The 14,089-nt window shown below is 43.4% G+C and overlaps 1 protein-coding gene across 1 annotated transcript in view; it reads left to right on the top strand.

Moving 5' to 3' along the window:
- Positions 1 to 549: 549 nt before the first annotated feature.
- Positions 550 to 14,089, top strand: part of LOC135535058 (NLR family CARD domain-containing protein 3-like) — a gene marked incomplete at its 3' end in the record, with an annotated part of 66,985 nt that continues 53,445 nt past the window's right edge. Inside the window, exon 1 of the mRNA XM_064961792.1 lies at positions 550 to 663. Coding sequence (XP_064817864.1) covers positions 596 to 663 — 68 coding nt within the window. The remainder of the gene's footprint in view (positions 664 to 14,089) is intronic.

Here is a 14,089-nt window from a genome sequence, read left to right on the forward strand (position 1 = left end):
AAGGTCACGATTGGCTTGTGGGTTATCTGTCATCTTTTTGGCGTGGGCTACTGCACAAACAGTAGCCTGTGTAAAGTTGGTTTAATAAACCGTCAATTCGCAAACTCAAGCCTCTGTCTGGACAATTGTTCATTTATGATCTAGTCAGGTCATTACAATATATATTATTTAACAGGAATGTTGGTATCCTGTATATTAGACAGTGATATGTGGTTGTCTCACCTAGATATCTATATATCCATTATTTAACAGGAATGTTGGTATCCTGTATATTAGACAGTGATATGTGGTTGTCTCACCTAGAAATCTATATATCCATTATTTAACAGGAATGTTGGTATCCTGTATATTTATGTGTAAATGACCCCCTTTTGAAGCCTTTATAAAGCCTTGTAGTGGTTTAATCATTTATTTTAACAATAAAATATAATTGACCAACATTTCTGAAAAGTGATATAAAGTGTTTGGAATGAAACTCTTCTTATGTTTCCCCATCTGAGCTCAGAGTAGATGAGAGATGTAATGTTTGTCTCTGTTTTGTTGAAGTCCAATCAAGCAGGAGAGACCAGCCTCCCCTGTTCCCAGCTGTGTGTCCATGAAGAGTGACCGGTCTATGCGTCTACCTATACTGTTTAGAAAGGGAGACTTTTCTACTGAACAAAGGTAAGAAGAACTCATGGGTCCTGGTCAGTGAGTTAAACAACACTGTCTCTAGTCATTTCTCCTCTCCCATTTTCCAGTTTGTTGTTGTTGTTGTTTTCATAATCCATAGGCTAATCCTTTTGTCCATTTTCACAGTCCTAAACAATATTAAACAAACACAACATGCTGGTTCTCTGTTTAGTGGTCAGTTCTCTAAAATGAGTCTCTGAGGAGAGAGAGGGAGGGGGTCCTGCCTCTAAAATGATTCTCTCTGGGGAGAGAGAAGAGGGGGCCCTGACTATAAAATTAGTATCTTTGGGGAGAGAGAGGAGGGGGGCCCTGCCTCTAAAATTAGTCTCTCTGGGGAACATGACACCAAAACTAAGAGGTGAGCTGACAATATTCTTTAAGAATGTATATTCTAAATAGTTTTTTTAATCAGAAATTATGGCTAATGGGTACATTCTATATACCTGTTCTATGTTTTAGATGTGTATGACAATGTGTTTTTTTTGCAAAGGGCTTTTTATCCATTGGAATTTAATGTTGGTATCCTGTATATTAGACTGTGATATGTGGTTGTCTCACCTAGATATCTATATATCCATTATTTAACAGGAATGTTGGTATCCTGTATATTAGACTGTGATATGTGGTTGTCTCACCTAGATATCTATATATCCATTATTTAACAGGAATGTTGGTATCCTGTATATTAGACTGTGATATGTGGTTGTCTCACCTAGATATCTATATATCCATTATTTAACAGGAATGTTGGTATCCTGTATATTAGACTGTGATATGTGGTTGTCTCACCTAGATATCTATATATCCATTATTTAACAGGAATGTTGGTATCCTGTATATTAGACTGTGATATGTGGTTGTCTCACCTAGATATCTATATATCCATTATTTAACAGGAATGTTCGTATCCTGTATATTAGACTGTGATATGTGGTTGTCTCACCTAGATATCTATATATCCATTATTTAACAGGGATGTTGGTATCCTGTATATTAGACTGTGATATGTGGTTGTCCCACCCAGATATCTATATATCCATTATTTAACAGGAATGTTGGTATCCTGTATATTAGACTGTGATATGTGGTTGTCTCACCTAGATATCTAAAGATGAATTTAATTTGACCCAGTTTCTCACGGCAGGCAATTTACAGCAAATGTGCATTTTATGTCTAAATTGCCAAATTTAGAAGTCTTTATAAAACCTTGTAGTTGTTTAATAATTTCTTTAAACAAAATTAGATAATTTACCAACATTTCTGAAAATGGAAATATAGCGTTTTGGAATTAAACTCTTTTTATGTTTCCCCATCTGAGCTCAGAGTAGATGAGATATGTAATGTCTGTCTCTGTTGTGTTGAAGTCCAATCCAGCAGGAGAGACCAGCCTCCCCTGTTCCCAGCTGTGTGTCCATGCAGAGTGACCGGTCTATTAGTCTACCTATACTGTTTAGATTGGGATACCTTTCTACTGAACAAAGGTAAGAAGAACTCATGGGTCCTGGTCAGTGAGTTAAACAACACTGTCTCTAGTAATTTCTCCTCTCCCATTTTCCCATTTATTTTGGTTGTTTTCATAATCCATTGGCTCATCCTTGTGTCAATTTCCGTAGTCCTTAAACAATATTAAACAAACACTCCATTCCCTCCCTGTGTGTGAGGTCAAGACAGCAGGTGAGAGAGAGAGAGAGAGAGAGAGAGAGAGAGAGAGAGAGAGAGAGAGAGAGAGAGAGAGAGAGAGAGAGGTCGAAACAAAAGGTTTGGGACAAGGTTTCAGAATTCTGAGTTCATATCCCTCAGTCAGACCAGTAGAAACTGTATCAGTAGCACTACAAGGTATCACGTCTGGTGAACAGGTCAGAGTTCATATCCTCAGTCAAACCAGTAGAAACTGGATCAGCAGCACTACAAGGTATCACATCTGGTGAATCATGTATCAATACTGATAGGATGGAAAGAAAGGGAGCGCTGATCTCAGATCCATTTTCTCCATTCAAATCTTTCCTTTAACATTAGAATTATTGTACAATACTGATTGCAGATCAGCCCCAAGAGAAATATTATCACCTATGGCTGCAAAAATAGAGGCACCGTATTCTAATGAATAATTATTCTATTATTATTATTATATCTATTATTCTATTCTAATTCTAATTAACCAATAAAAATGCACTAAATCACAGATTTGGCACAGCAAAGCGTTAGGCATCACTTCATCAGATATATTGAGACAAATTACAGGCCGTAGTCTTCAAGTAGAAAAATTGAATATATAAATTGAACATAAAATGTATGTCACTGTCACGGCTTTCTGTTGTGATTCATTTTATTGAAATCGAGAGACGAGAGACAATACACGAATAAACTAACAAAATAACAAACGTGCGAAAACCTAAACAGCCCTATCTGGTGCAAAACACAGTGACAGGAATAATCACCCACGAAACACTCAAAGAATATGGCTGCCTAAATATGGTTCCCAATCAGAGACAACGATAATCACCTGACTCTGATTGAGAACCGCCTCAGGCAGCCATAGACTAAGCTAGACACCCCACAAAACCCCAAGACAAAAACACACCACAACAACCCATGTCACACCCTGGCCTGACCAAATAAATTAAGATAAACATAATATATTTCGGCCAGGGTGTGACAGAACCCCCCCCTAAAGTGCGGACTCCCGGACGCACATCAAAACAATAGGGAGGGTCCGGGTGGGCGTCTGTCCATGGTGGCGGCTCCGGCGCGGGACGTGGACCCCACTTCACCGTAGTCCTCCCCCACCTTGTCCGCTTCCGTGACCTCCTAGCCACGGTAACCCTACTAAATAACACGGGACAGAGGGGCAGCTCGGGACAGAGGGGCATCTCGGGACAGAGGGGCAGCTGCAGCTCGGGACAGAGGGGCAGCTCGGGACAGAGGGGCAGCTCGGGACAGAGGGGCTCTTCAGACTCCGGCAGCAGCGGCGGACAGGCGGGAGACCCCGGCAGCAGCGCCGGACAGGCGGGAGACCCCGGCAGCAGCGCCGGACAGGCGGGAGATCCCGGCAGCAGCACCGGACAGGCGGGAGACTCCAGCAGCAGCGCCGGACAGGCAGGAGAATCCGGCAGCACAGGAGAGGAGGAAGGCTCTGGCAGATCCTGGCTGACTGGCGGATCTGGAAGAATCTGGCTGATTGGCAGATCTGGAAGAGTCTGGCTGACTGACAGATCTGGAAGAGTCTGGCTGACTGACAGATCTGGAAGAGTCTGGCTGACTGGCAGATCTGGAAGAGTCTGGCTGACTGGCAGATCTGGAAGAGTCTAGCTGACTGGCGGATCTGGAAGAGTCTGGCTGACTGGCAGATCTTGAAGAGTCTGGTTGACTGGCAGATCTGGAAGAGTCTGGTTGACTGGCAGATCTGGAAGAGTCTGGTTGACTGGCAGCTCCTTGCAGACTGACAGCTCCTTGCAGACCCATGTCACACCCTGGCCTGACCAAATAAATGAAGATAAACATAATATATTTCGGCCAGGGCGTGACAGTCACGTTCTAACCTTAGTTCCATAATTATGTCTTTGTGTTAGTTTGGTCAGTGCGTGAGTTGGGGTGGGTAGTCTATGTTCTTTTTTCTATGTAGTATTTATGTGTATGGCCTGGTCTGGTTCTCAATCAGAGGCAGGTGTCGTTTGTTGTCTCTGATTGAGAATCATACTTAGGCAGCCTGTTTTCCCTATTTTGGTTGTGGGTGTTTAATTTTCTGTTTAGTGTTTTCTGCAACTTACGGGACAGTTTCGTTTTTTCACGTTGTTGTTTTGTATTTCAGTGTTCAGTTATAAAAACATACTGCGCTTTGGTCCACACCTTCTCCCATCTACGAAAACCGTTACAATACACTTCAATATGATTGAAATAGGCCTATTGCCTTCTGTTTAAATTTTAATGCAGTCATCTCGGTTTTCATTTGAACATAATTTTATTTGTTGCTTGTTTCTATCAAATGCAAAGACATTTATAACTATGTATTTGTAGTCAACTTTGTTCTGAAGTAATCAGCATCACAGAGAGACTGATAAACCATGTGATTCTGTGTTTAGCAGAGATCTTCTGTGTATAAAGTGATGCGGGAGGGGGGGAATAAACATCTAACGATGCACTCAGCTGGTCTACGTTAATACCAATGGTTTTGGGCAACAGCTCAGAGATTTAACGATGCACTCAGCTGTTCTACGTTAATAACAATGGTTTTGGGAAACAGCTCAGAGATTTAACGATGCACTCAGCTGTTCTACGTTAATACCAATGGTTTTGGGAAACAGCTCAGAGATTTAACGATGCACTCAGTTGTTCCACGTTAATACCAATGATTTTGGGCAACAGCCCAGAGATTTAACGATGCACTCAGCTGTTCTACGTTAATATCAATGGTTTTGGGCAACAGCCCAGAGATTTAACGATGCACTCAGCTGTTCTAGGTAAATACCAATGATTATGGGCAACAGCTCGGCTCGGAGATTTAACGATGCACTCAGCTGTTCTACGTTAATACCAATGGTATTGGGAAACAGCTCAGAGATTTAACGATGCACTCAGCTGTTCTATATTAATACCAATGGTTTTGGGAAACAGCTCAGAGATTTAACGATGCACTCAGCTGTTCTACGTTAATACCAATGGTTTTTGTAACGGCGTTCTTCTTTAGTTGAAAGAGAGTCGGACCGAAATGCAGCGTGTAAGTTACTCATGTTTATTTAGTGAAGTCAAACGAACGAACTATACACGAATAACTAATAAATACAAAAATAACAAACAGAACGTGAAACCTATTACAGCCTGACTGGTGCACACTACACAGAGACAGGAACAATCACCCACGAAATGTAAAGCGAAACCAGGCTACCTAAATGCGGTTCCCAACGAGAATCACCTGACTCTGATTGAGAACCGCCTCAGGCAGCCAACCTATTAAACACACACACACCCCTAATCAGCTACAATCCCAGACACTACAAACCCCAATACGAAAACGCAATACATAATAACCCCATGTCACACCCTGGTCTGACTAACTAATAAACTAAAACACAAAATACTAAGACCAAGGCGTGACAGAACCCCCCCCCCCCTAAGGTGCGGACTCCTGAACGCACCTCAAAACCATAGGGAGGGTCCGGGTGGGCGTCTGTCCATGGTGGCGGTTCCGGCTACGGACGTGGACCCCACTTCATAATTGTCATTGTTCCTCCCCTTCGCGTCCATGGATAATCCACCCTAACCGCCGACCATGGCCGAATAGTCCTCACCCAGTACCCTACATAATAGAGGAGCAGCTCGTGACTGAGGGGCAGCTCGGGACTGAGGCAGCTCGGGACTGAGGGACAGCTCGGGACTGAGGGACAGCTCGGGACTGAGGGGCAGCTCGGGACTGAGGGGCAGCTCGGGACTGAGATGAAGCCCAGTACCGAGAAAAAGCCCAGTACCGAGATGAAGCCCAGTACCGAGATGAAGCCCAGCCAGGCAGTTGAATCCGGCAGATCCAGGCTGATTGGCGGATCCAGGCTGATTGGCGGATCCTGGCTGACTGGCGGATCCTGGCTGACTGGCGGATCCTGGCCGACTGGCGGATCCTGGCTGACTGGCGGATCTGGCAGATCCTGGCTGACTGGAGGATCCTGGCTGACTAGCAGATCTGGCAGATCCTGGCTGACTGGCGGATCCTGGCTGACTGGCGGATCTGGCAGATCCTGGTTTACTGGCGGATCCTGGCTGACTAGCAGATCTGGAAGAGTCTGGTTGATTGACAGATCTGGAAGGGTCTGGTTGACTGGCAGATCTGGAAGAGTCTGGCTGACTGGCAGATCTGGAAGAGTCTGGCTGACTGGCAGATCTGGAAGAGTCTGGTTGACTGGCAGATCTGGAAGAGTCTGGTTGACTGGCAGATCTGGAAGAGTCTGGTTGACTGGCAGATCTGGAAGAGTCTGGTTGACTGGCAGATCTGGAAGAGTCTGGCTGACTGGCAGATCTGGAAGAGTCTGGTTGACTGGCAGATCTGGAAGAGTCTGGCTGATTGGAAGAGTCTGGCTGACTGGAAGAGTCTGGCTGACTGGAAGAGTCTGGCTGACTGGCAGATCTGGAAGAGTCTGGCTGACTGGCAGATCTGGCTGCTCCATGCAGACTAGCTGCTCCATGCAGACTAGCAGCTCAGGCTGCTCTATGCAAACTGACAGCTCTGGCTGCTCAATGTAGACTGACAGCTTAGGCTGCTCTATACAGACAGGAGGCTCCGGCAGCGCTGTAGAGGAGGAAGGCTCTAGAACCGCTGAACAGGCGTGAGACTCCGACAGCGCAGGAGAGGGAGAAAGCGCTGGCTGTGCTGAACAGGCAAGGCGCACTGAAGGCCTGATGCGTGGTGCTGGCACTGGTGGTATTTGGCCGAGGACACGCACAGGAAACCTAGTGCGGGGAGCTGCTATTGGATGGCTGGGGTGTGGAGGTGGTTCTGGATAGACCGGACCGTGCAGGCGCACTGGAGCTCTTGAGCACCGAGCCTGCCCAACCTTACCTGGTTGAATACTCTCGGTTGCCCTGCCAGTGCTGTGAGGAGAAATAGCCTGCACTGGGCTATGTAGGTGAACCGGAGACACAGAGCGCAAGGCTGGTGCCATGTAAACCGGCCCAAGGTGACGCACTGGAGACCAGATGCGTAGAGCCGGCTTCATAGCATTAAACTCGACGCGCAATCTAGCCCGGCCGATACGCAGAGCTGAAATATACCGCACCGGGCTATGCACCCGCACTGGGGACACCGTGAGCACCACTGCATAACACGGTGCCTGCCCGGTCTCTCTAGCCCTCCGGTACGCACAGGGAGATTGCGCAGGTCTCCTACCTGACGCAGCCATACTCCCTGATAGCCCCCCCCAAAAAAAAATTTGGGGCTGCTTTTCGGGCTTCCATCCACGTCGCCGTGCTGCCTCCTCATACATTTGCCTCTCCGCTTTAGCCGCTTCTAATTCCTCCTTGGGGCGGCGATATTCACCAGGCTGAGCCCAGGGTCCTTCTCCGTCCAGTTCCTCCTCCCATGTCCAATTCTCTAAATGGTGTAGCCTCTCCCACTGAAGCTGCTTCTGTTGTCTCTCGTGTAGCTCCTGTTTCAACTTCGCCTGCTGCACCTTTGGGCGGCTACACTCCTCTGGTTTAGCCCAGGGTCCTCTTCCGTCAAGGATTTCCTCCCATGTCCAGAAATCCTTAAAACGCGGCTCCTCTTTGCGCTGCTCCTGCCTGTTGACACGCTGCTCGGTCCGAGTGTGGTGGGTGATTCTGTAACGGCGTTCTTCTTTAGTTGAAATAGAGTCGGACCAAATGCAGCGTGTAAGTTACTCATGTTTATTTAGTGAAGACAAACGAACGAACTATACACGAATAACTAATAAATACAAAAATAACAAACAGAACGTGAAACCTATTACAGCCTGACTGGTGCACACTACACAGAGACAGGAACAATCACCCGCGAAATGTAAAGCGAAACCAGGCTACCTAAATATGGTTCCCAACGAGAATCACCTGACTCTGATTGAGAACCGCCTCAGGCAGCCAACCTATTAAACACACACACACCCCTAATCAGCTACAATCCCAGACACTACAAACCCCAATACGAAAACACAATACATAATAACCCCATGTCACACCCTGGTCTGACTAACTAATAAACTAAAACACAAAATACTAAGACCAAGGCGTGAGAGTTTTGGGAAACAGCTCAGAGATTTAACGATGCACTCAGCTGTTCTACGTTAATAACAATGGTTTTGGGAAACAGCTCAGAGATTTAACGATGCACTCAGTTGTTCCACGTTAATACCAATGATTTTGGGCAACATCTCAGAGATTTAACAATGCACTCAGCTGTTCTACGTTAATACCAATGGTTTTGGGCAACAGCTCAGAGATTTAATGATGCACTCAGCTGTTCTACATTAATACCGATGATTTTGGGCAACAGCTCAGAGATTTAACGATGCACTCAGCTGTTCTATATTAATACCAATGGTTTTGGGAAACAGCTCAGAGATTTAACGATGCACTCAGTTGTTCTACGTTAATGCCAATGATTTTGGGCAACAGCTCGGAGATTTAACGATGCACTCAGTTGTTCTACGTTAATGCCAATGATTTTGGGCAACAGCTCGGAGATTTAACGATGCACTCAGCTGTTCTACATTAATACCAAGGGTTTTGGGAAACAGCTCAGAGATTTAACGATGCACTCAGCTGTTCTACATTTATACCAATGGTTTTGGGAAACAGCTCAGAGATTTAACGATGCACTCAGCTCTTCTACGTTAATACCAATGGTTTTGGGAAACAGCTCAGAGATTTAACAATGCACTCAGTTGTTCAACGTTAATACCAATGATTTTGGGCAACAGCTCAGAGATTTAACGATGCACTCAGCTGTTCTACGTTAATAACAATGGTTTTGGGAAACAGCTCAGAGATTTCACGATGCACTCAGCTGTTCTACGTTAATACCAATGGTTTTGGGAAACAGCTCAGAGATTTAACGATGCACTCAGCTTTTCTACGTTAATACCAATGGTTTTGGGCAACAGCTCAGAGATTTAATGATGCACTCAGCTGTTCTACATTAATACCAATGGTTTTGGGAAACAGCTCAGAGATTTAACGATGCACTCAGCTGTTCTATATTAATACCAATCGTTTTGGGAAACAGCTGAGAGATTTAACGATGCACTCAGTTGTTCTACGTTAATGCCAATGATTTTTGGCAACAGCTCGGAGATTTAACGATGCACTCAGCTGTTCTACATTAATACCAAGGGTTTTGGGAAACAGCTCAGAGATTTAACGATGCACTCAGCTGTTCTACATTTATACCAATGGTTTTGGGAAACAGCTCAGAGATTTAACGATGCACTCAGCTCTTCTACGTTAATACCAATGGTTTTGGGAAACAGCTCAGAGATTTAACGATGCACTCAGTTGTTCAACGTTAATACCAATGATTTTGGGCAACAGCTCAGAGATTTAACGATGCACTCAGCTGTTCTACGTTAATAACAATGGTTTTGGGAAACAGCTCAGAGATTTAATGATGCACTCAGCTGTTCTACGTTAATACCAATGGTTTTGGGAAACAGCTCAGAGATTTAACGATGCACTCAGCTGTTCTACGTTAATACCAATGGTTTTGGGCAACATCTCAGAGATTTAATGATGCACTCAGCTGTTCTACATTAATACCAATGGTTTTGGGAAACAGCTCAGAGATTTAACGATGCACTCAGTTGTTCCACGTTAATACCAATGGTTTTGGGCAACAGCTCAGAGATTTAATGATGCACTCAGCTGTTCTACATTAATACCAATGGTTTTGGGAAACAGCTCAGAGATTTAACGATGCACTCAGCTGTTCTATATTAATACCAATCGTTTTGGGAAACAGCTCAGAGATTTAACGATGCACTCAGTTGTTCTACGTTAATGCCAATGATTTTTGGCAACAGCTCGGAGATTTAACGATGCACTCAGCTGTTCTACATTAATACCAAGGGTTTTGGGAAACAGCTCAGAGATTTAACGATGCACTCAGCTGTTCTACATTTATACCAATGGTTTTGGGAAACAGCTCAGAGATTTAACGATGCACTCAGCTCTTCTACGTTAATACCAATGGTTTTGGGAAACAGCTCAGAGATTTAACGATGCACTCAGTTGTTCAACGTTAATACCAATGATTTTGGGCAACAGCTCAGAGATTTAACGATGCACTCAGCTGTTCTACGTTAATAACAATGGTTTTGGGAAACAGCTCAGAGATTTAATGATGCACTCAGCTGTTCTACGTTAATACCAATGGTTTTGGGAAACAGCTCAGAGATTTAACGATGCACTCAGCTGTTCTACGTTAATACCAATGGTTTTGGGCAACATCTCAGAGATTTAATGATGCACTCAGCTGTTCTACATTAATACCAATGGTTTTGGGAAACAGCTCAGAGATTTAACGATGCACTCAGCTGTTCTACGTTAATACCAATGGTTTTGGGAAACAGCTCAGAGATTTAACGATGCACTCAGTTGTTCCACGTTAATACCAATGATTTTGGGCAACAGCTCAGAGATTTAACGATGCACTCAGCTGTTCTACATTAATACCAATGGTTTTGGGAAACAGCTCAGAGATTTAACGATGCACTCAGCTGTTCTAAATTAATACCAATTGTTTGGGGAGACAGCTCAGAGATTTAACGATGCACTCTGCTCTTCTACGTTAATACCAATGGTTTTGGGCAACAGCACAGAGATTTAACGAAGCACTCAGCTGTTCTACGTTAATACCAATGGTTTTGAGAAACAGCTCAGAGATTTAACGATGCACTCAGTTGTTCAACGTTAATACCAATGATTTTGGGCAACAGCTCAGAGATTTAACGATGCACTCAGTTGTTCTACATTTATACCAATGGTTTTGGGAAACAGCTCAGAGATTTAACGATGCACTCAGCTCTTCTACGTTAATACCAATGGTTTTGGGAAACAGCTCAGAGATTTAACGATGCACTCAGTTGTTCAACGTTAATACCAATGATTTTGGGCAACAGCTCAGAGATTTAACGATGCACTCAGCTGTTCTACGTTAATAACAATGGTTTTGGGAAACAGCTCAGAGATTTAATGATGCACTCAGCTGTTCTACGTTAATACCAATGGTTTTGGGAAACAGCTCAGAGATTTAACGATGCACTCAGCTGTTCTACGTTAATACCAATGGTTTTGGGCAACATCTCAGAGATTTAATGATGCACTCAGCTGTTCTACATTAATACCAATGGTTTTGGGAAACAGCTCAGAGATTTAACGATGCACTCAGCTGTTCTACGTTAATACCAATGGTTTTGGGAAACAGCTCAGAGATTTAACGATGCACTCAGTTGTTCCACGTTAATACCAATGGTTTTGGGCAACAGCTCAGAGATTTAATGATGCACTCAGCTGTTCTACATTAATACCAATGGTTTTGGGAAACAGCTCAGAGATTTAACGATGCACTCAGCTGTTCTATATTAATACCAATCGTTTTGGGAAACAGCTCAGAGATTTAACGATGCACTCAGTTGTTCTACGTTAATGCCAATGATTTTTGGCAACAGCTCGGAGATTTAACGATGCACTCAGCTGTTCTACATTAATACCAAGGGTTTTGGGAAACAGCTCAGAGATTTAACGATGCACTCAGCTGTTCTACATTTATACCAATGGTTTTGGGAAACAGCTCAGAGATTTAACGATGCACTCAGCTCTTCTACGTTAATACCAATGGTTTTGGGAAACAGCTCAGAGATTTAACGATGCACTCAGTTGTTCAACGTTAATACCAATGATTTTGGGCAACAGCTCAGAGATTTAACGATGCACTCAGCTGTTCTACGTTAATAACAATGGTTTTGGGAAACAGCTCAGAGATTTAATGATGCACTCAGCTGTTCTACGTTAATACCAATGGTTTTGGGAAACAGCTCAGAGATTTAACGATGCACTCAGCTGTTCTACGTTAATACCAATGGTTTTGGGCAACATCTCAGAGATTTAATGATGCACTCAGCTGTTCTACATTAATACCAATGGTTTTGGGAAACAGCTCAGAGATTTAACGATGCACTCAGCTGTTCTACGTTAATACCAATGGTTTTGGGAAACAGCTCAGAGATTTAACGATGCACTCAGTTGTTCCACGTTAATACCAATGATTTTGGGCAACAGCTCAGAGATTTAACGATGCACTCAGCTGTTCTACATTAATACCAATGGTTTTGGGAAACAGCTCAGAGATTTAACGATGCACTCAGCTGTTCTAAATTAATACCAATTGTTTGGGGAAACAGCTCAGAGATTTAACGATGCACTCTGCTCTTCTACGTTAATACCAATGGTTTTGGGCAACAGCACAGAGATTTAACGAAGCACTCAGCTGTTCTACGTTAATACCAATGGTTTTGGGAAATAGCTCAGAGATTTAACGATGCACTCAGTTGTTCAACGTTAATACCAATGATTTTGGGGAACAGCTCAGAGATTTAACGATGCACTCAGTTGTTCTACGTTAATTCCAATGATTTTGGGCTACACCTCAGAGATTTAACGATGCACTAAGCTGTTCTACATTAATACCAATGGTTTTGGGAAACAGCTCAGAGATTTCACGATGCTCCAACGAAGGTTTTAATGATGAACATAGCTTTAAGATGGTTTTGGGAAACAGCTCAGAGATTTAACGATGCTCCTACGAAGGTTTTAATGATGAACATAGCTTTAAGATGGTTTTGGGAAACAGCTCAGAGATTTAACGATGCACTCAGCTGTTCTACGCTAATACCAATGTTTTTTTGGCAACAGCTCAGAGATTTCACGATGCACTCAGCTGTTCTACATTAATACCAATGGTTTTGGGAAACAGCTTAGAGATTTAACGATGCACTCAGCTGTTCTACATTAATACCAATGGATTCATGAAACAGCTCAGAGATTTAACGATGCACTCAGCTGTTCTACATTAATACCAATGGTTTTGGGAAACAGCTCAGAGATTTAACGATGCACTCAGCTGTTCTAAATTAATACCAATTGTTTGGGGAAACAGCTCAGAGATTTAACGATGCACTCTGCTCTTCTACGTTAATACCAATGGTTTTGGGCAACAGCACAGAGATTTAACGAAGCACTCAGCTGTTCTACGTTAATACCAATGGTTTTGAGAAACAGCTCAGAGATTTAACGATGCACTCAGTTGTTCAACGTTAATACCAATGATTTTGGGCAACAGCTCAGAGATTTAACGATGCACTCAGTTGTTCTACATTTATACCAATGGTTTTGGGAAACAGCTCAGAGATTTAACGATGCACTCAGCTCTTCTACGTTAATACCAATGGTTTTGGGAAACAGCTCAGAGATTTAACGATGCACTCAGTTGTTCAACGTTAATACCAATGATTTTGGGCAACAGCTCAGAGATTTAACGATGCACTCAGCTGTTCTACGTTAATAACAATGGTTTTGGGAAACAGCTCAGAGATTTAATGATGCACTCAGCTGTTCTACGTTAATACCAATGGTTTTGGGAAACAGCTCAGAGATTTAACGATGCACTCAGCTGTTCTACGTTAATACCAATGGTTTTGGGCAACATCTCAGAGATTTAATGATGCACTCAGCTGTTCTACATTAATACCAATGGTTTTGGGAAACAGCTCAGAGATTTAACGATGCACTCAGCTGTTCTACGTTAATACCAATGGTTTTGGGAAACAGCTCAGAGATTTAACGATGCACTCAGTTGTTCCACGTTAATACCAATGGTTTTGGGCAACAGCTCAGAGATTTAATGATGCACTCAGCTGTTCTACAT

The sequence above is a fragment of the Oncorhynchus masou genome, unplaced genomic scaffold, assembly GCF_036934945.1.
Source record: "Oncorhynchus masou masou isolate Uvic2021 unplaced genomic scaffold, UVic_Omas_1.1 unplaced_scaffold_439, whole genome shotgun sequence".
Lineage (NCBI taxonomy): Eukaryota > Metazoa > Chordata > Actinopteri > Salmoniformes > Salmonidae > Oncorhynchus > Oncorhynchus masou.